Raw genomic sequence first — 23,900 nt, 5'->3', positions numbered from 1 at the left:
TTCTAGATATATTAAAAAAAAAACCAAATACATAAAAAGACATTTTTGAAAACCCCTTTGTCCTACTTCAAGAAATGTACAATAACTCTGACTCTTGGAGGATATCACGGAGACTCCCTGATATTGGCAATGAGGGGTGCAGAAGAGCACCAGTTTTAGGTGAGGGATCAGTTCTAAAAGCGATGGCATCTTATGCAAATTATTTAACTTTTTCACCTGGTAAACAACAACAACAAAAATTGAGTGGTATTACGAATGACTAGGTTCTAAGCACTAAGCTGTGTTTTTCGAAGATTCAGAAATGTATGCATACGCACAGAAAGAAGCATGGTTGGGCCCATCTGGGGTGCGTTTGCAGGATAGACTAAAAAGTCCCTTAGAAAAGAACTCACACTAAGGGAAAAGAAAAATGAGATATATAAACTTGGTTTGAAAATAATTTCTGAGAAGGGGGAGGGGCTTTTGGGGTTTTACTAGCTGAAGCTGTTCATGCTGTTGTCTAGCTGTGCATCTGCTCTCTCATGTCTATTATCGGGAGCTGAGGCTGCATTAAAATTAAAGAGCTGTTTCACTAGCAATTTTCTTTTTTTAAATATTTATCTATTTTAGAGAAGGGGGAGCAGCAGGAGGAGAGGGAGAGAGTCCCAAGCAGACTGCAGGCTAAGCTGGATCCCATGACTCTGAGATCCTAACCTGAGCTGAAACCAAGAGTCTGTTGCTTAACCAACAGAGCCACCCACGTGCCCCTCACTAGAATTTTTGTAAACACAGCAGTATTCTGTACCCTGTGTACCTTCAGTGCCAGTAGGGACAAGGGGAACTTCCTCTACTTGAGAGAACTTTTGTGGCTCATGCGAGCTCAGAGTGGACAAGCCGAAAGTCCATCTACACTTGCAATTCAGAAGAAATCACACACTTGGCTCCAGAGCCTTGGGAGTGACTGGAGGTTGACTGAAGCAGCCCAAACAGAAGACCAGACAAATGGCAATGCCTCCAGGGGCTATTAGCCAGTTTATGAGTTATCTCTGATTGATCCTCTAAGTTAGGAGGGGAAGAGGAGAACTGGGAAGATAAAAATGCTCTAGAGTTCCTACAGATTGCCGTGAGGAACAGAATTCAAAAAGAAAAGTATTGTTACTTTTATTGTATTCCAGTATGTTCTCCTAAATGAAGGAAATATGGGTTATACTAAAATTAAATGAAATTATGCATATGAAAGAGCTTTAAAAACTGGAAAATGTTTAAAAACTGGAAAATGTTTCAGACATATATTAAAAATTCTGATTCACCCAGTTGTATGAATCTCACTGAAACTAAAAGTAAAAAATGCACTACTTACCTTTTGATCCTTCCCATTTTTATCATGAATTTTATCATATTTTTACTAGTGATTTTTCTCAGAAATCAGCAGCATCTGTACATTACTATTCTGCTTGGTCTCCAAAGTAATATTGGTGCATTTAAGATTTATTATCAATAAAATATCATTTAAAATCCCACTTTTTCATAAATTGTGGAGACCAAAAGATACTTTTTGTCTGATTATTGCTGGTCAGAATGTGGAGCTCATATATTTAACTTTTTACTCTTGGTTCCATAGAAAAAGGCAGCCAAGAACACTTTTACTCACTTCGATTAAGGAGCAATTAATTCTCTGATATCATATATGATTTACCATACAAAGTAGATTCTACAAAGTACATATTTGTAGTTTAAAAAATCACAGTTGGTAGGATAAAGAATCTCTTTGAGGAGAACTAATATGGTGCGATTAAGTTTATAGAAATTTGTACACCAATCTTAGAAAGATTTATTCTATTACAATGGCCTTGTAAAAAATCACCTCTAAATTTCACTAGGATAGATATTATTTACACTTTAAGGTCTAGTTTTTAAATATTAATAATCCCAAATAGGAGCTATGTTACTACACCTTTGTAATAACTTCTTAAGTAAATGTATGATCTATTGTATTTCTGTACAACTGCCAAATAAACATATTAAACTGACAAAGTCAAATTACTTAGACTTGATCTTGTGACTGGAAAAAATATGCAAAACTATGCATTTTCAGTGAAAAATGTGGGGTTATTCTAGAAATAGCTTTTCACCTATCACTTAAGGAGGATCACTGTTTAAACATGTGGCACTAATCTTCTCACCTAACCTTTGGTCCTATTTTTAAGGTGGAGGTCATTTTTGCCTTGGATATAAAATTGTCATGAGAGAAAAAGAGAGCTATTTTACATACATTTATATATATATATAAAATTAAAGAGCTGTTTCACTAGCAATTTTCTTTTTTTAAATATTTATCTATTTAAATATATATATATATAATATATATATATATATATATTACACCTTTGAAAGGTATAAAGTGTTTTATAAATGCATATGTTATTTATTATTTTACCTGTTTTCCCAGCTGCCGAGCACAGATTGGACAAGGTTCTGGATTAATGCCTCCTGATGTTTTATCTTGAGACTGTTCAAAAAAATAATTAAAAAAAGAGATTAGTTGCATTTTAAAACCTGATATACATTTTACAACTCATTTATAAAAGTAAATGCTGGCAACTGCTATTTAAATAAACTTGATAATTAAGATGACTTACTAATGTATTACTTAATGCTAATATTCCCAGGATTAACAAGTAACATTCAGAGAACAAATAAAAAATGCAAATAACTTTCCTTAGAGTTTATTAAAGTTACTATATTACTAATATTTGTGACTACTGTAAAAGGCAAAGTGAAGAGCAAATTGTGATATAACAGGTAAATTCTCAAAATTTTACATTCAAGCTAGCTTTTGTTACAAAGAAATAATGTATTATTTTAAAAAATGTAATTTGGAATTCTGAAATAAATGCTCCTTAAAAAATATACAGTCAATATTTATTCTGTACATTTCACTGGACAGGCGATCACAAACTGGAGAAAGGGGAGCATTTATTTACAAATCTCCTTAATACTAGTTTCTTCTCCATATTGTTATCTCATTAAGGCAAAACAAATAACTACAAAGCAGAAATATCTTTGAGACTCGTTTTGCCTGAAAATTATATTGAAGTATAATAGTTCTCTTCAAAATCTCTAAAACTATCTCAAAAATTTTTGAGCTTCAAGAAAGTTACCAAATGGACAGTTTTTAATACTGAGGAAGACCTGAAGGAAAGTAAATTAGACTCATAGATCACTGAAGTTTTAAAAGTCTTTGGTTTCATTAACCAAATAGTTAAACACTTTAAACAACTCTTTTTCATTATCTCTTGACTTTTGTTTAGTGGTGGGGGGGAGGTAAATTGTGCATGGATTCAGCAACTCTATGGTTCAAAATAATTCCATTAACAAAAATACAAGGATTTTTTTTTTAAAGTTGAATTATTTTCTTCTATTATTGATTTGTATCAGATAACACAACAAACCACCTAAAGTCTTAGTGGCTAAAACAAACAGGAGTTTCTCATGATTCTACAGGTCAACTGAGTAATCTGGGGGTGGGCTGAGTTGTGTGGGGCTGGATGGTCTATTATGGCCTCATATTGATGTCTAGCAGTCAGCAGACAAGCTGGTCCAGAGAAAGGGTTAAGTGGAGATTTCTGCTCCTGAAGACAGGTAATCTGGGCTGCTTCACAATGACTAAAAGTTCCAAAGAGCAACAAGATTGGCAAACTTCAATGTGCATGTACTCTTCAAATCTGTGTGCTTCTGTCACAGGCCAAAAGCAGGTCATGTGACTAAACCCAGAGTCAGTGTGGGAAATCATCCATGGGCACATACAACAAGGGGCATTACGTGGCATTTTGTAAACAATTTTTCGTAATTTACATCACCTCTTCTTTTAAAATTTACTTAAAGTGAGGATTACTATTTTTCCATAAAGGGCCAGGTTGGCTTTGTGGCCATATGATTTCAGTTGGAACTACTCAACCCTGCTAACGTAGCACAAAAGCAGCCATAAACAGTATTTTAAGGAATGAGTGTGGCTAGTTTCCAACAAAACTTTACTATAATTACAAAATAGGCAGTGAGCTGGATTTGTCCCATGCATAGTATTTTCAGATCCCTGATTTAAAGTTTTAAATTTCCTCTAAGCACACCTTAGCTACACCTCGTCACATGATTTTTATTTTTGTTCAGTTCAGAACATTTTCTAATTTCTGGTGTGATTTCTTTAACTCATGGGTTATTCAAGAGTGTGTTGTTAATTTCTGAACATCTGGGGATTCATATTGATTTCTAACTTAATTCCTTTTGTCAGGAAACAAAATCTTGTACAATTTTCATCTTTTACAAGTTTTAAGAGTTGCTCTTTTAACTAGCACAAGGTCTATTTGGGTAAATGTTCCACGTACCCCTAAGAAGAGTGTATTTTGTAGCCTCTATGTCAATTTGGTCATGGCTGTTCAGTGTTCAAATGTTAGATAACCTTACCGATTTCTTCTGTCCATTTGTCTGGACAGAATGGAAGAATCTTGTAATAGTTTGCCTGTGCTTACCTTCTTCCTAAGTTATTGTTATGTATTTCAGTTCTGGGTATGTTGTATATCCTACACAAACATCAGCACTCCTGCTTTACACAGTGATTTTTTTTTTTTTTTAAAGATTTTATTTATTTATTCGACAGAGAGAGATCACAAGTAGGCAGAGAGGAAGGCAGAGAGAGAGAGAGAGGAGGAAGCAGGCTCCCCACCAAGGAGAGAGCCCGATGCGGGGCTCCATCCCAGGACCCTGGGATCATGACCTGAGCTGAAGGCAGAGGCTTTAACCCTCCGAGCCACCCAGGCGCCCCAGTCAGTGATCTTTTTATTTACCTACATACTTAAGCTTTCTCTTGTCCTGCATTCTTCCCTGTAGTTCTATTCTTCAACCTGGGATAACGTCCCTTTGGTCCAAAGAAGCTCCTTTAATATTTGTTATAGTGTGAGTCTACTGGGAAGGAATTCTTTGAAGTTCCATAACATAAAAACACCTTAATTTCACTTTTAAATACAGCATTTTAAAGATGTTGTTCCACTGTTACCTGGTTACACAGCATAAAGCTACTGAAACCTGGTAACAGTGGAATGCCATCTTTAAAGTGTTAAAGCAAACAGTTCCTCTGTGTAGTCAATAAGGAGAAGGTATACAGTCACCAAATTTTGTCCCAATTCTAGTTGCTTAAAATATATTTTCAGGGCACCTGGGTGGCTCAGTGGATTAAACCTCTGCCTTCCGCTCAGGTCATGATCTCAGGGTCCTGGGATCGAGCCCCGCATCAGGCTCTCTGCTCAGCAGGAAACCTGCTTCCCCCTCTCTCTCTGCCTCTCTGCCTACTTGTGGTCTCTATCTGTCAAATAAATAAATAAAATCTTAAAAAATCTGTATATATATATATTTTTTTTCCCCAAGACTTTTGGATTCTCGCAATTTATGATATTCATAGGTGTTCTGAAAAGTTTTATTTTTATTCTGTTAGGGGTTCCCTGAGCTTCTTGAACCTATAAGACATTATCTATCTTCAGTTTTGGAAAACTCTCAGCCCTTATCTCTTCAAGTTGCTCTGGTACCATATACCTCTTTTTCTCCTGGAACTTCAATTACATTATTTCAATCATATGGCTGTGTCCCACATCTCTCTCACTATATCCTGTTCTTTATTTTTATTGATATGCTTCTTCAAACTGGGTATTTGTTATTGAACCATACTTGAATTCACTACTTCTGTCATTTTCTGTGTCTAGTCACTATCCAACCAGTTTTTAATTTTAGATACTAGATTTTGCCTTTCCAAAATGTCCATCTGATTCTATGGTATACATTCCAATTCATTCTATCTATGTTGGCCAGCCTTTCCTCTCTTTGATGTATAAATCACAATTGCTTTAAAGTCCTTTCCTGCTATGTTCACAATCTGGATTATAGATCTGCTTCAATTGTTCATTTTTCCCCTTTTAATTACTGGTCACATTTTCCTGCCTTGCACATTTCTCATAATTTCTTTCTGTATGCTACACTTTTTAGTTTGTTTATATGAAAAAACGCACAGACAAAATTAGGTGTTATTTTCTTTCATGGAGGATTATTCCTACCCGGTAGGCAGTTAGGTTGAGGGGTGAGTCGCTGATTACCTCAATCTAGTAAAAAACTGAGCTGGTTCTGGGAATGGGTTTTAAGTTTAAAATCAAGCCACCATAGTTTCAAATGTCTCAAGGGTAATAAGACCTGTTATGTGTTTGTTGTTGGAAACTTGCTCCCTTGGGGAGGAACAGTCTCTGAAGTACTGCTGAAACCAAGATTTCACTCTATATTTCTAGTTCAGGCCCAGCTGTCATGAAACCCTATCACTTAGCAAATGAGGAGAGTTTGTCATGCATCTGAAGCTCCTCGAAGTTCCAAAATGTAATACTAGCTCACCTGGCCATCCAAAGTTCCAAGTTTTCTTTCTCCTGTTTGAGTCCCTCTGCAATACTGACCTTAATCTCAGCCTGTATCCAGATTCTGCAAATGTTTTCAGGCAAGACAATGGCCAGCAATCTCAGCTCACCTAGAAAGAGCTCTTCCTTCCCTGGAATGTCATTTCACCTCAACCTTTTTGCTTCCATAAGACTCCACTGTCTTTAAAAATAGATGTTAATAAGGTAATGGTAAGATATCACTGCTATTCCCATACAGAAGTAGCAGTACCCAGACAAAGAAAGATCTCATGTGGTTGCTTAGTATTCAGAAAATTTCTTCTGAAGAACTTATTTTTTTAAACTGAGATATAATCGACACATAACATATTAATTTCAGGTTTAACAGTGATTCAATGTATGTTTACTGGGAGACCTTCCTTATGCTTTGAAATCTTACTGGAAATTGACCAATTTTTTGTTACCCAACACTGAAAATTGCTGATCAATAATATAACATGTTCATCTTTAAATTTCTTCAGAACTCTTGAATGTATGCCATTCTATTATTTTTTTTTTTTAAAGATTTTATTTATTTGACAGAGATCACAAGCAGGCAGAGAGGCAGGCAGAGAGAGAGAGAGAAAGAGAGGAAGCAGGCTCCCTGCTGAGCAGAGAGCCCGATACGGGACTTGATCCTAGGACTCAGGGATCATGACCTGAGCCGAAGGCAGAGGCTTTAACCCTCTGAGCCACCCAGGTGCCCCGCCATTTTATTATTTTAAGTGATCAATTAAATTCCTTGAGGCCAAGGACCAAGTCTGTCTATCTCAAGCTCCCACTATAATGCATAAACATCTCAGGTGCTCAATAAGTATCCGCTGACTACCAGAAAATGTAAAAATTTGTTTCGCTTATTTTTTATTCAACTAAACAGTGATATAAAATTGGGATTATACTCCATTTATAATTTTATTTTTTAAATTTTATTTATTTCTTTCTCTCAACTTTCTAACATGAGCATTCTCTTATTTATTTTCTGAAGACACCATTTATAGTATTTGAATCATAATTTCATTTTAACAATAATCCATGACTTTATATGTAAATACTGAACTTTTTTTGGACACTTAGTCTTCTAGTTTATTATTATTACAAACAAGACTACAGTAACTATCCTTTAATCTAATTCACTCCCCAAATTTCTATTTACTTAGAATACTCAGGAAAAAGTTTTAAGAATTACTGAGTTAAAGGATATGAATTCTCTAAAATTGTTAATACATGTTAAAGTATTTTCAGGAAAGGGCTATATAAATTTATTCTTATTGGTTAATACATGAAATATCCATTCACTGCCCTTTCACCTCTGTGGAGTGTTATTTTAAAAATCTGTGCCTATTTGTTGGCAGGAAATGGTATCAGCTTAATATGATTATTCTTCATAATATTTTTTCTTTTATTATTAGCTGAATTTGATCTTCTAGGCAGATTATATATCCTTAGAATTTTAATTTTTTAAAAAATGATTCAACAAATACAGGATATCAATTTGTATCCTATAACTAACAATTAACTATCTCTTAGTTTTGACTTTCATATTTAAAGTACAGAAATCTAACAATTAAAAAACTCACATTCAGGAATATCAAAAAGTTTTTTCCAAACGTTACTTCTCTAATGCTAGAATTTTGTGAGACTGACTTTTAAAAGTTTTCCCCATCTAGGGGCACTAGGGTGGTTCAGTCAGCTAAGTGTCATACTGTTGATTTCAGCTCAGGTTATGATACTGGGCTATGAGGTGGCAGGGCTCTGTACTTAGCGTGAAGTCTGCTTGAGATTCTCTCTTTCCTTCTCCCTCTGCCTCCCCCTCCCCATAAGATTGTTCGCTCTCTCTCTCTCTCTCAAATAAATAAGTCCTAAAAAAAAAAAAAGTTCCCCCACATCTTTTTTTCCTACCAGGATAATACTAGTAGTCATCACAGTAATATCAGTAACAATAGGATACTAATAGCAAAGACCTAGAAAGTGCACAGTAAGTCAGGAACAGCTCTAGCACTTCATATATAATTCATACAGTCCTCAAGAGAGGCCTACAAGGTAATGTTGTTATTCTTATTTTACAGATGAGGCAAAGAGAGGTAAATAACTTGAATAAAGTCCCATATGTAGGAAAGAGTGGTGTCAAGATCCAAACCTGAACTGCCTAGGTCCCAAGACCATCTTCTCAACTACCATGGTATTTTACTTATAATGAATGTCCAACTTCTCATTTTATCATCACTGGGATTTATTGATTCACTTATATGTATTTTGTATCCATTTTCAGGACCAACTCTAGTCTACTGCTTTCCTTCATTTGTTCTACCCAAAAATCTATTATATCTCTTTCTGGTAAGGTACTGCCAACAGCCATTTATCCTTGCAATAAGATGGAACTACACTGATCACAACTCAGAAAATGTGGTTTGAATTACAATAATTTATCATTACATTTTGTGATTTAGTAGCCTTCCAAACATTTTATAGTTCCAAATAACGAATTTTAAAAAATCCATTATGTATTAATGAATGCACGTATAAGTATATATAGATTATGCATTTTTTGCCCAAAGGTGGTTATACTTCCACTATTCAAGGCTTTGAATGAAAGTCTGTTTATACTGTTTTATACTCTAGAGTGCATACCATTTACGTAATCTGTGTAACTTAAATATTCTATAGGTCACCTGTTGTGGTCTGTGCAGTTACTGTAGATATGACTAGTGTTCTGACTGGTATAATTAACACAAACAAAAGATTAAAGAAAACCCTGTATCATTATGTGATTAACAGATTAAATGGAAGGAGTCACAAAGGTTTATTGATATACAGCATGGGAAAAAGTAGCATCTTTAAACACAATACCTTCTCCAAGTTTGTTAGGTAAAGAAGCTGCCCAAGCTTTTTCTGAAGCTGTGAAGTAGCAACAGCTTTATCATTTAGTAGTTTTATGCGATTTTGTTCTACCTAAAAAGCAAAACAACAAAACTTTTTATTCTCTCTCTTAGAAAGATGATAAAGTTATATTAAACATGTCAATGGGTTTAATAAAAATAGGACACACTTAAATTATTGTGTCCTATTTTTAGAAAATCCATCGACAGGTGAAAACTCGAATTTGCAAAATGGATAGTAGATATTTTAAAAGGAAATAACACACACACACACACACACACAGCTCTACAGAAGACAAAATTCAGTACAAAATTCTTTTAAACAGGAAGTTTCTGCATACACTTGAAATTGGTTAAAAATCAACCTGAATTCTATTTATGTACCATTTTTCAGTAATGTATCTATGGGATAGAGAAAAACTAAAAGATCTGCTGCTTTGGTCAAAGTGATTTTAGGAAACCCAGGGAGCACTCTCCCTTCACATGCCATTCACACCTACACCCATACCCCTTCCCAGCAGACAGACAATGATGAAAATAGTAGAAAACAGTAGACAGACGATTATGAAAGTAAGAAATTTGGTTACAGAGGAAAAAACTACTGATAATTCATATTTTAAATGCTCAGATAGTATAAAATGAGTATTTTTAAATTTTTCTAACGTAGTTTCCAAGCTTTATAGGAAGAGAAAGACTTAAAAGTTAAAACACATAGGGGCATTTGAGCGGCTCAGTCTTTGTTAAGTGTCAGATTCTTGATCTCAAATCAGGTCTTGATCTAGGGGTCATGAATTCAAGCCCCCATGCAGCTTATTTAAAGAAAACAAAACAAAACACCCCCCCTACATACAACGAATAAAACTATAAAGGAAATTATATTTTAATATGGGAGATAAAGGTTGGGAGAGTCATTTTTTTAATCCTGGGATATAAAGAGGGATTTATTAGAAGATAAGCTGTCAATATCTGTTCATTAGTAGCAAAGGAAAAGTGCAAAAGAAAAGTTTTTGATTGTTCTTACCTTCCGTAAGAAGGTAATCAAAACTTTTCTTTTGCACTTTTCCTTTGAAAAAACTGAAATAAGAAGGAGATATGTCTAAAAACTGACTGAGATCCTCTTTAGATTTTGGCATACAGAAGGTGCTCAGAAACACAAGAATATGCAATCTGAAGAGAACAAATGAACCCAAATAGTGAATTCTATGCATGTATTAGATACGACATTGTTCCTTCTTGTCCACTTTGACATATAAAACCAAACACTTTTATACAGCTCAGACTAAGAGCAGAGATTAAGTACATTCTTATGGAAGAGATCACTGTCCTGACTATTCTATGGACTTTGGATTTTTGTGACATCTATGGGCTGTGTTCTTTTTTTTAATTTACTTGCAAATTACCTCATGTGGTTCAATGATATGAAGAACAGGTGGATTAGGCTTTGGCTCCTTAGGATGACGTACTCTTAATCGTTCTGTAGCCATTGCAAGTTCATCAATAGCAGATACACGATTCCTCAGAGCCATCCAATACTCATGAAGCAACTAGGAAAACAGAAAACACAAAGACAGTGGTAATTAATGCACAGAATTAAAACTGGTTAAAACCACCAAAATGTGCCATGCTCAAAAGTCTTCAGTGAGGTCTAAGATATATATATTTTTTTCATTCAGTGTCTAAGACACAAGCAATTTTTGGGCCATTTTTTAGGATGAGGTTGTATGACTGAATAACCTCCACAGGCCACTATAGAATATTTAACCTTTAGAATCCTAGGAACAGAATACCCAAAGAAGTTTGGTGGGACCACAGATCTTTATACGTCAATATTAGCCTGGCGGAATCTCTGCTTTAAGAAATATTTTTCATTATAAAATATTTCATATTTTCAAAATAATATGTATATATGATAATGAGCATACTAAAATATACAACTGAGTACTCAACATCCAATTTAAGAAAGAGAACAATACCAATGCCTTGGAAAGTCTCTGTTTCTGGATCAACTGCATCCCTCTTTCCTCGTACATTCTTCCTTTAAGCCCCTACAACCTTTAAGCCCCCTAACCACTACTCTGAACTGGACTTATTCTGTACTTTTCATTTGAGTCATAGTAATCTACATATTCTTAATAATTTGGTTATACATGTTTCTAAAATTTATGGAAATGTTATCAGTCAGTATAAAATCTTTGATATGCTTTCTTCACTAACATTATGCTCTGAGGTAGACCCTGACTGATGTGTGTAACAGTAGCTTATTAATTTGCATTGGTGTATTAGAGTTCCAGCTGCAAGTTAAAAAGAAAAAAAAAACTCACAAAGATCTGAGAAAACTGCATGATAGGCAATCCTCTAAGACACAGTATATCATCAAAATAAGCCCAGAGGTAAAATGCAGGGGCAACTGGACACTGTATATAGCACTGTCTTCCAATCGCTTGCTGTAATTATGTGTTAATATGCATTTGCATTTAGAATAATAATGTGAGAAGAAAAAAATTATTATGAATCAATGATTTCAACTATAAAAGTATTATCCCCCAATTTATCAAACATATGAGATGATAGTACCAATAGCATATTTTCTTTTTCTGGATAGAAATTTTCATCTTGCTTTAAAAGAACTTCAGATTTTTAAAGAAGACATAAATGGAATTATAATATTATAAATAAAGCAGTTCTTTCATTTCCTCACCCATCACACCTGTAAAACAGGATAATGGATAACAAATTCAAATACAAAGAATAATTCAAAATTAATGAATTTTGGCATCTCAATCAAGTACAAAGTTGTGATATGATAAAATTATCAAAATATAAATATAACGGGCTACTTTCTACTTTATTAACTGCAATGGTTTCCAGCCTTGTAGGTTGAGAAATATTTACCATGTTCTCTAATCTTCAAAGCTATTGATGTTTGGTTGTTATTCACAGAGCAAAAGCAAAGCAAAACAAAACACAACAAAAACAAACAAAACTCTAATTTCACAGAATTGCAGTGTAAGATCAAGCTAAGAATAGAAGGAAACACTTTCACAGCTAAATAAAAGGCTTCATACCAATTTCATTTTAATAATGACTTCTTTTTAGCAATTTAATATATAGAAGTAGATTATGTGTTCAGCATTATTTTTCATTAAAATTATTACATTTTAGGGAAACAGAAATTATGATACCTCAAGACTCTAAAGCAGATTTTTAAAAACTCTGAAAAGAGCAAAGAAAAGTAGTAATTAAAATTAATATAGAAAAGAAAAAATTTAATGTTGGAAAAAAAAAATCGAAATGTTGTACCTTATATTCTTTCTTCCATGCTTCAAAAAGGTCCATTGAAGTACTTCCTTCATCAATAAATTCAACATCAAATCTGTGTGACTTTGCAAATGACAGCAATGCTTTCATAGATCGCTCTGTCTCACTTACTGCCCACAGACCCCGGCTAGTGGTGGGTATTCGATCATCCACCAGCCCTTCTTCATCTTCTATCATCTCCTCAAATATTGCAGTCTGGCCTTTGACACTGAAAACATGTAAGAACAAAACAACAGGAACTACTGTCAGTGGGTTAATAAGCACTGCGAAAGTCCTATTGCCAGAGTCAATAGAGAAGTCTTTGGAAGACCATAGCAATTCTAAAAATGCTGGAGGCCTTATAAATTTGTCCAGTATCTTGACAGCAATCTGACATAATAAAAAATGGCTATACATTTTTATGCTAAAATCTAGCTCTGAGAATCATCATAATACAAAACACAAACTTACCACCACTACCACCCATGCAAAAGCAAAACAAAACAAAAACACTGGACGATCTCAAAGGACACCATCAATCTCTTTTTTTCAAGGCAATCAGAACTTAGCCTTTTCTCAATTTGTTTGTAAAACAGGAATAATTTTGCTAATACCATAGCTATTATGCACTCACTGCTTGACACAGGATGGTAACTTCCAATTTGTGTTGGAGAAAGTATATTAATGAAAGCTAACCTTTTACAGAACTCTTACTATGTATCACACACTATGCTAAGCAATTATGTGCATTTTAAAATTTAATATTCATAAAAAATTCAATGAGGTTAGTATTAGTTTGTCATTTCATGAATGAGGATACTGAGATTTACAGAGGCAATCTGCCCACAAGAGTGGGCAGGGATTCGAGCTGAAATGTGTCAGACTTGACAGTCTGTCAGTCCACTAAAATGTCCGTTCCTAACGTATTACTAAGGGACATGAGCATCCAGGGGTAATTTCTGTGTAAGTGAAACTGAACATTTTAAATGATAACATGCTAAAATTCACTGAACTCATGTAATTAAAGAAAAAACATAGGAGGGTTACTGTGAGGAAAATACACAGTCTTATAAATCAAAACACCAAGTCTTGTAAACATTTCATTCTCCTGATGGTTATCAATCAGAGAACTCACGTGTGGGAAAACAGCTTTGATTCATACTCTGTGAACAATTCATCAGCCTTACAAAAGACACAGCTGAAAAAGAAATGACCAGAGAAATATTTACAAACGTAACTAGCAATTGGCTAATTTCTATAAGACTTAGTATTTTACACTTCATTTTTTCTTTACAGCACACATGCCATTTAAGAAAAAAAAAAACCAGTTTTCAGTATGTGGTCCTTGAAGAGTTTTTTAAAAGTTAGATTAATAATATATTTCCTTCCACTTCTGTTTGGATTTAAATGAAAAAACTTTTATTAGATGAGTCACTGTTTCTTCTTTCAGAAGACATCTAGCTGAATGGAACTGACTCCATTTCACCACATGACTGGTCTTATTACCTACCAGTTGAGAGGAAGTCTTGTTGGTCGGAGGTGGCAGATTGTTGCTGATTCAATAACATTACGAGATGGAGGCCCCTCCAGGTTTTTTACAGCTTCTCTTACTAGCTTCTGGAATTTATTTAGCTCCTCCATTTGTGTTGTAAGTAAGAACTGAAGACCTCTGCAGTCATGGAACCTGATTCCCATCACCAGCATCACCCAAGACACAAAGAAAAGAAGAGCAGGTCAATTTCCTCAAAACCAGAAAATGGTTGCCAAATAAAATATTCACGAAATTGTGCAACATTTTACCTAGCCTACTTTAGTGAATTTATCTTAGTAGTACATTCAACCTACTGGCAGACAAGGTATAAGAACATTGGGTTTACTACAAAAGGTATCAAAATTTTGATAGTGTGTCCTCAGGAACTGAAACAAAGTCTACAAAATCTGTCTCTGTCTCAGTATCTTTTGAAAGAACAAGACTGCCATACTGTTTCTTTTTTACTGTTGACTATAAATGTCCCTTCTGAAATCTTGCTTTATATGGAGAGGCAACCACTGAATGAAAAATAAAGAGAAAAATTGAGAAGCAAGAAGAAAAATACCCAAGAGTTATACTGTTTGCTGCAAAGAGCTTATAGATATATGTATATTTATGACATGTGATATATACATGTGTACACATATATATCACATATATTTTATAATACATATATATTACTTACATGTACATACATTTTATTAAGCATTTATTATATGATGCCAGATACTCTGCCAAGCTCTTTTCCTGTATAATCTCAACAGATACTACTGTGCTTATGTTATGGATGAAGCTTAATGAATTAAAATAAAAGCTACAAAGCTATAATGTAGTAGAGCTAGGAGTTAAAACCAAACACAATACTTTTTTTTTTTTTTTTTAGGATTTTACTTATTTATCTGAGAGAGAACCCGTGAGTGTGTGCACAAGTGGGGGTGGGGTGGAGTGAACTGGGTGGCAGGTAGAGGGAGAGGGAGAAGCAGGCTCCCTACCATGCCTGAGATCATGACCTAGGCTGAAGGCAGACACTTAACCTACTGAGACACCCAGATGTCCCTCAAACACAATACTCTTTTAACTCTTTTAATAAACTGAGTAAAATGTGCCAAGGAAAGAAATGTACAGATGTACATGAATAGGTTTATGAAATGAGAAAGAAAATCTAGATTAATACGGAATTAGAAAATGGGAAATACAAAATACAAATGGGATTTGATGGGTTTTTAAGTTAAGAGTATATCCCTTCTCCTTCCTAAATTGTCATACACCCATTTTTCTAAACCGTTCAGAAGAGTCTGCTCTCCTCCCTGAAAGCCTTCCAGTATTTTACACTAATCCGTTTCTTTCTGTCCATAAAATTCTTTGAAAATATCACTCATTTTAGTATGTTGTCATGTTCAAGTGTTTATACATATACTTATATTTCTCAGACTGTCATGGGTTAGTCTACTCATTAAGCTAATTTTTAGAAGGTAAGAATTAGATTATATCTTTAAAAAAATATGTAATAGACACAGAACAGCTGCTCAGTCATTTCTAAGACAATTTGCATGGGGATACACAAACACAATTAGGTTAGGTATCAATATTATTCACATCAGTATTATTCAATATTATTAGCAAATTATGCAACAGGGGCTAAAAAATTATCATAGATAGCATTTAGCTGTCTTATCAATATTCTTTCTTGCAGGGCTCCTGGGTGGCTCAGTGGGTTAAGCCGCTGCCTTCGGCTCAGGTCATGATCTCAGGGTCCTGGGATCAAGGCCCGCATCGGACTCTCTGCTTAGCAGGGAGCCTGCTTCCCTCTCTCTCTCTGCCTGCTTCTCTATCTACTTGTGATTTCTCTCTGTCAAATAAATAAATAAATAAATAAAATCTTAAAAAAAAAAATTCTAAAAAAAAAAAAAAAATAAAATAAATATTCTTTCTTGCAGATCCTTTAAAGGAAAAAGAACACATAATTACATGTTACTGGTAGGCACTATCCTAAGTACATAAGCACTTCGCAGACGTTAATTTACTAATCCCCACAACAATACTGTGTTGTTTTTTAGATAAGGAAACTAAGGCACAGAGCTTATCTAACTTTCCCAAGGTTACAGAACTAGTTATGTGGTGGAGCTGGGATATGAACACAGGTATTCTGACTTGGGAATCTACCTGTGCTCTTAACCTAAGGAAAACTAAGGTTTTCTTTTCCTAAGAATTGGTAAGAAGCAAACATGAATAATTTGGCTTCTGAGATATGGATCTCATTGAAAAACACAGTAGCAGTATTAAAATGATCTTCGAATGTATATGCAGTAAAAAAAAAATATTAACTCTCCTAGGTGGTAAGTTATACATTAAAAAAAAATTTAGAAGTGTTTGTTACTTTCTATTTATGTCCAATGTATCTAAGAAAAATATGTGTAATGAACGACTTGTTTTATATTACCTATTTGTCCTTTCATAACCCTGGGACCCCCAGACTTTTATTAGGGACTATGTTCTCCTATATAAGAATTTGCAACTTTTAAGTAGTTTTTATGTGGTTTAAGAAAAACTACTTCAAAGTAACTTTAAGATTTTCTTATCAGCTGATTCCACAATGCTGACAGAACACATCAGTATTTAGCTTTAAAACTGGATAAAATGAATCATGACTTAAAATGACAACTTATCCTGGAATGGTGACTCTCGGGTTAAACAGAGAAAAAGGAAGTGCACTCAAGAGTATATTGTACTCCATACACCTCAGAAATGAAGCCTGTCAAGTTGTATGGTGAAAAACATGATGACTATATATCTAAATTAGCAATGACACATGGAAAATCTAGCACATCTTCTTAAGATTTTAGCAGACATTTAGAAAGTCTTTTGAAAGAATAAAAAACTTCAAAACATTTTAAAGATATTCTTATGCTGAATTTTTCACTGAAAACCAACATTAACCCAATACTTCATACTGGGATGTGATCTGAGAAGCAATAAAAACTCTCTCTCTGTCCCCTTCCTGGAATCAACAGTCCTGCCACAATACCTCAAGTTCCCACATTAGACTGACAGTTCTTTGGGTTAAATAACTGCGGATACTTTTTATAAAGAATAAGTTTGGTCTTTGGGAAGAATTATTCACCATTTATACAATAAAAAGCAATAATTCAACTTACCTACAAAGACCCTGAAGAATGATGAGGGTTAATGAGAAGAAAAAAAGATGGGGGAAAGAGCAGGTAACTCTACAACATAAAACCTGGGGCACTGTTGTGCTATTATGCTTAGCTCGTCGGGGGTGAATTACACAGTGGAAGCATAAATGTCTTACCTCAAGGACAACTTTCTCTGAAAACAAAGTCTACTTCAAGACTTTGCTTAGAGTTGGCTTTGGTATATCCAACAAAGATAAAATAAATATTTTATCTTTAAGCAGATTAAAAAAACACTAAAAACGAACTGTTTAAAAATGACTAATACACAGAAGAAACACAGTTTTCTTCTTTCAGACTTATAGATACCTAATGTTTGTTTGAAATGTATTTTTACAATATGTAAAATCCAGATGTTCATAACCACAATATATTCTGACAGTTAACTGTACCTCTTAACAACAAATGATCTGAATATTTTGGGTCAATACTCATAAAGTTATACTATTTTGTACTACTTTCTTACTTCTCTGACATAGAAAGCTTGTCAATTTGTTGCTTGTAGTTGCTCGTTATTTCATTTCGCACTCGCTGAACAAGTTCCTCATCAATAGCAAATTCTATTGCTCTGTGGATCACATTCAGCCACCAAGGAGAATTAGAATAAATCTGTAAAAAAGACAACAGCTCATCAATTCATGTTTTTTCAGTGCTCACTATGTTTTTCTATCACTGGGAAAGATGTTGTGAAAGTCAAAGGAAGCAATGCTAGTCTCGAGGGAATTGTAACAGTGGGGGACACAAGTGGGGGAGACACACTCTATATAGAATAGGTGCGTACAAGTTTTGCATACATAATTAAAGAAAATACCTCTTGCCTGACTACTGTGGATGAATGGGAATTTACTGTATATATATTTGTGAAACACAGTTGTGCTAAAAAAATAATTACCAAAATGAAAACTTGGTATTCACTGTTTATATTTGAAAAGGTGAAGAGATCTTTCTCAGCATAATAAAAATATCCTGCTAATCTTCAACTAATTGGACTAGGTTCTACTCAATAATACTCTACGATTACTAGCAAAATTATATACCTGAATACTAAATAATGAATTGCGTTGAATAAAGTGTGGAGTAACTGGTTAAAATAAAAAAGGCCGTGTGTTCTATGGTAGCTTCCTCTTTAGGCTTGCTACTGATTTCATAAAAGTGAAATTTTAGAAATGACAAAAAGCACGTACCCATAAGAAAAATACCATGTTTCTAATGTTCTAATATCTTTAAAGAAAAGATTTTGGAAATATACATATCTAAGATCAAAAGGAGGTTACAGAAGTCTTTACTTTCTTCAAAAGACAACTTATTGTCTACACAAGATTAGAGAAAACCCATCATAGCTTAGAAAAAAAATAGGTGATTTATCTATACATCTGTTCATTCAGTTAACAAATGCGGTGAACAGCACATACATATTTTATTACTGGACAGGCACCCTTGTAGGTGCTATGAATTCCAAGATGAGTAAGAAAGTTCAAGTTCTCCTCCAAACCAAGACAAAATCCAAAATGCTATATGGAGATAGACAGGTATGAAAAGTCGTTCTGGGGGTCTACCTTCCTCTGGAGCTCCCGTATGGTCTGCTGCACGGGCTGCAGAGCCTGCTGGGCTTCAGCCACTTCTGTGTTACACTTGCTCATATAATGCTCTCGCAGCTGTTTGGCCTGTGGTGAAAAAGGACAGAGATGTCAACTTTCATTCTAGGTCTAGAACATAATTCACTATAATGCTGTAAGAATAACGTGGTATATTTTAGATAGGCAAAGCTACTTAACACAATTTAAGCACAGAGTTCCATAAGGATACTGTCAAGAACATGAGAGCCAAGCTGGAAATTCCCAAGACAGATATTAAAGAGACCACATTTACTTGTTAAGTAACAAATTTAAGAAATCCCAAGGGTCTGCTTCCTAAATTTCTATCTAATTTTTTAATTTTAAAAAAAGGGGGGGATAGGAAGAATATCAGTATTTCAAAGCATGAGGTAAAGCATCTTTTAGAATTTGTCTTATTTAGTTATTACAACTATTTGGAATTACTTCAGTTTGGAAATAATAGTTGAGAGTATATAGTAACATAGGTGTTGTGGACATGGGACAGTGGGAGGAAAAGCAGAAAGGCTCCTGAACAAAAAATTCTAACCCTTCCACTTAAGGGTGCGTTGACCCACATGAAATTGCCAACTCTAGACCTTTGGACCCACAAAGAATTTCATGAGGTTCAACGGAATACCTACATCTCTTTGGACTAGCCATTTTACTTCTCTAGGCTTCTGTTACTGTATTTGCAAATGTGGTGGCTGAAATAGATGATTTCTTGGATCTGTGATCTCATATTCTTTGAGAGACAAAAATGATAACATGGTCCTCCTTGGAAATCTATCCACCCAGTGTGACACATTTTTTCTTTCCCTTCTCCCATGATGCATTTTTCCTTTTCCTGTCACAACCTTCCAATTAATTTTCATTAAAATTCCTTGGCTATAATTATTTGGTCATTAGAGCTATCTACTAACAGACTGGACAGTCTCCCAGAATTTCCTGTCACTGAAGGTATTTAAACAAGTGACTGATTTTATGTAAGATTAGATGCCTGCCATGGGAATGAGATTTCACTTAAAAATCTCCAATACTTAGGGGCACCTGCATGGCTCAATTGTTAACCATCTGTCTTCGGCTCAGGTCATGATTCCAGGGTCCTGGGATCGAGCTCCACGTCAGGCTCCCCACTCAGTGGGAAGCCTGCTTCTCCCCCTCCCACTCCCCCCGTTTGTGTTCTCTCTCTCACTGTGCCTCTCTCTGTCAAATAAATAAATAAAATCTTTTTAAAAAGTGTTAAAAAACCCCTCCAATACTTAGACTGTCATCTAACATTAAGAAAGGGCTGAACATACTTACACAATATCACTTTGTATCTTAATTAAAATAAAAAAGGTCCCACTTACAGGTTAAATTCACTTCAAACATATTTATTATTCTCTTGATTTTAGTTTCATCATCTCTGACTTTTAAAAAGGCAAAAATCCATGGGGGAATTAGCACAATATGCTCATTAACTAATTACAGTGAAATGATTTACACCATCCTTTCCAATGAGGACAGACTCACTGCAGGACGAACTTCTTTGAGAGGACCTAAGAAATACCACCAACACACCAAGTTTATTTCAGCAATACATAAATAGGTGGAGGAAGCACAAAATGTTTTATTTTTACTAAACCACATTTTTTGTTGAGATCAGTAAGTTCTTTCTTTCTTTCTTTTTCTATGTGTTCCTTCCTTTTGTTTTCTATGTGCTGCTGGCTACCAACGGCCATATCTATAAAAACAGTTACCATGTAATTTCAAGTAGATCACAAGAGAAGCAAAATAACATGGAGTACTGCAATTCTCTCCTATCCAAAATCACCAAAGCAAAATTTGGAAAATAAAAGCAGCAGGAAAACATACAATTACTTTCATTTAGATGTTGAATGCCCTAGGAAATATTAACAATATGGAGGACAAAAATCTGAAAAAAAAAAAAAAAAAAATCCTTTACAGACAGAATAAAAAAATAATTACCTCTTCCTCAAGTCTGCCATCTCGTAAGGTAGGAGGTATTCCTGGGTGTTTGGCTACCAACAGTTCCATCAAGTTATGGGTAGCATGAAGTCTCTACAAACACACAAAAGGCAGTAATTTTGAGAGCCAATGCAGTGGATTCTAAAGGAAGAATCTACTATTAATATGGCATAGAGAATACTAACACCACGACAAGATCAGGTCATTGAAAACTTTTCCTCTAACACAATTTGAGCACCAACCTCCTCAGAGAAAACCAAAATCAGTTTCATAGTAAAGGTCTTAATTCATGATGGCATAATCTGTCTTCAATTAAAATACACTGTCTTAAAAAATATTATGAAATATATCTATGCATTTAGCTGAATGTGTAATATAGGTATATTTCTTCTAGTATATGCGCTATTGTCTATATAGGGAACTATGATTATGCTAGGTAAGTCTACTAAAGTAGAAAGACTGCCCAGACTAGATTGATTCCTCTCCTGGGAAATGAGTCTGCATAAACCTAGCAATTATGATAAAAATAAGGACAATAAAATATGACCTGGATCTGTTGAACTTAATGGCTGAAAAGGGGAGAAGCTAGAGGTAAAGATGATATAGGAAAAAGGAGATAACTGCATCTATCTGGTATAAGCCAGGCTTCTCACTATGATACTTAGTCTGTAGCTGATTAAGAGGCTCCCTCTGGAGTCAAGGGCTGTGAGGAGAAATAAGTAATTTAACCTGTTAACTTGACTCTTTACCTGGGAAGACAGCTAAGGGCTAAAGGATTATCAGGAAAAGAGTCCTGGTAAGATCGGATTTGCTGCTAGTGGTTTGAGCCTATAAAGGTTTACTAGCTATGGATTTCAATGAACCTGTAAATGACACTATGGAAACAAAGTAGTAAAAACTCTGCTCCTCTTCTCCATGTGTGCTTGTGGAAGAGGACTTCTGTTGCTTCCTGAACACGGTGGTAGAACACACTGGGGAGAACACCTGTCTCTTTCTATCCCCTTATTATTTTATCCCCCCCAAAAACCAACAGAGTGGCTAATCTGACTGAACAGAACCAAAACATTCAGTGGGCCATGGTTTACGGTATACAGGATTATTAAAACCCAAAGGAAGAAACAGGCTGACTGCTTACTCTTCACTTCTGGACTCAGGCATACTGGACTTAGCTGTCTTCTTGCCCACTTTTCCACTTCTGCTTCTTTTTTTCAGGAGCCTGTTACATTTCTATTTCTGCTTTCTTCCATGAGGCAAACACATTTGCTTAAGACTGAAGACCTGACTTCTGTAATCCTCACCCATACAGAATGTAAGTAGGCTTGTATTTAATTTTCTTCTCTTTCCCCCAAACACTCCTACTAATACTCGCTGAGGCACATGTGAACATGTGGGTCCCAAGGTCTTGACTGTGTATGATAAAGAAGTTCCATCAAGGACTCAAGCCTAAACTTAGAAGATTAATAAAAGTGGTCCTTATTTACCATTTAGCTACAGAGCCTTGTGTATATGATCCACTGGATAGGACTAAGAAAGAGAAGAGATTCAGTACTTAAAATAAATGTTATAATTCAAATACCCAGATTTTCCTAAGAGACTTCCAAAAATTAAATGAGAAGATCATCATGAAAAATTATTTTGTAAAAAATAAATAGACTATATACTTGAAATTGTTTAGTGATCACTTACCTGAAGTGAATCCGTTTTGAGTTTTCCTTTGTGTTCCTCAGATGAACGCAACACTTCTCTGTACAGCTCTGCTGCCAAGGCATACTCACCTGAAGAATTAAAACGTATTTAAAGCAAAAGAAAGCCATATATTTAGCTCCCAATGTGATCTAGTAATCTATTACCTAGAAATGTCTACTGTAAAATATAACAATGATTATACCCCACTCTTTTTAAAAAAGGAATTTGACTTGTATTAATATGACTGCACCAGTAAAAAAGCTGATGATTAACTCCATTTGCTAATTCCATAGCATAGAACACAAATCAGATATACTTATGCTTTAATATTATACTGAAAAACAAACTGAATAAACTCTTTTTAGATGACTTTCCTCTTACTGATGTTAAAGGGTACCAATTAGTGGTCATTTTGATGCTTGAAATTAAGAACTTTATAAATAAATATTCAAAACACTATGATCAACCTACACATAATTCTCAGATAAATAATATTCTCTTTTCATTAACTACCATACTTATAAAAGATGGTAAAATGACTAAACTATAATATAAACAGTTGAATTTGAACTATTCACTATATCTTTTTTAAAATTTTTACTTAAAAAATACATGCCTTCTGGGAAACACATAAAAATAGGCATATTCATTAAGTTGATAAGCTTAAGCCAAATTTAGAAATACCCATTCTTTGCCACTTGATGGCACTAACATTTCCAAGTAAATAAATAGTACTGAATTTGATACGTACCAAGCAAATTTTCTCGAAAAAATACGTGCAGAAAACACATTGTACCAAGGTGGAATAATACTGTTTTTAAAACCGTAATCAGTGAGGACCTTAGAACATACATTATATATCATACATATATGTTTGTATATAATACAAACAAATCCCTTGAGTTTGCAGTTTATTTTACATTTCTTTTAGAAGTCAAAACCCACAAATTTCTCTGGGCAACTAATTTCTTTAAAGTTTTATCAGGTAAATTACAGGAAAATTGGTTAATTCTCTCCATGGCAACTCAAACAGAGTGGTGGATTAATAATCTTTGTGAGGTCAAAAGAATTGGAATTAATCAAAAAATGCCTTTCTAGTTCCAACAGCATAATACTAAATACATAAATTTTGTGAAAAGTGTAGATATAAAGAAGCATTTGTATACACGAAGTTATAAAATGCTTAAAACTGTACATTACTTCAGCATTATGAAATACTTACATGATTTTAAGAACTATATTCTACTTTGTGTTAGACTAAAATCAAATTATCTAAACCAAAGCTATTAAAGATTTTAAAGGTAGATTTTATAAAA

At 34.5% G+C, this 23,900-nt stretch overlaps 1 protein-coding gene across 6 annotated transcripts in view; it reads right to left on the bottom strand.

The window, feature by feature from the left end:
- SHPRH (SNF2 histone linker PHD RING helicase) overlaps positions 1 to 23,900 on the bottom strand; it is an 88,912-nt gene that overhangs the window by 25,794 nt on the left and 39,218 nt on the right. For all 6 annotated transcript variants that reach the window (XM_032339311.1, XM_032339308.1, XM_032339310.1 and 3 more), the window contains 10 exons: positions 22,585 to 22,673; positions 20,899 to 20,991; positions 18,892 to 18,999; positions 17,802 to 17,944; positions 14,124 to 14,297; positions 13,749 to 13,811; positions 12,617 to 12,842; positions 10,717 to 10,860; positions 9,288 to 9,389; positions 2,417 to 2,488 (listed from right to left, as the gene is read on the bottom strand). In XM_032339311.1, the coding sequence (XP_032195202.1) occupies positions 2,417 to 2,488; positions 9,288 to 9,389; positions 10,717 to 10,860; positions 12,617 to 12,842; positions 13,749 to 13,811; positions 14,124 to 14,297; positions 17,802 to 17,944; positions 18,892 to 18,999; positions 20,899 to 20,991; positions 22,585 to 22,673 (1,214 nt within the window). The remainder of the gene's footprint in view (positions 1 to 2,416; positions 2,489 to 9,287; positions 9,390 to 10,716; positions 10,861 to 12,616; positions 12,843 to 13,748; positions 13,812 to 14,123; positions 14,298 to 17,801; positions 17,945 to 18,891; positions 19,000 to 20,898; positions 20,992 to 22,584; positions 22,674 to 23,900) is intronic.

The sequence above is a fragment of the Mustela erminea genome, chromosome 4 (genome assembly GCF_009829155.1).
Source record: "Mustela erminea isolate mMusErm1 chromosome 4, mMusErm1.Pri, whole genome shotgun sequence".
Taxonomy (NCBI): Eukaryota; Metazoa; Chordata; class Mammalia; order Carnivora; family Mustelidae; genus Mustela; species Mustela erminea.
This window is presented reverse-complemented; position numbering and strand designations above follow the sequence as displayed.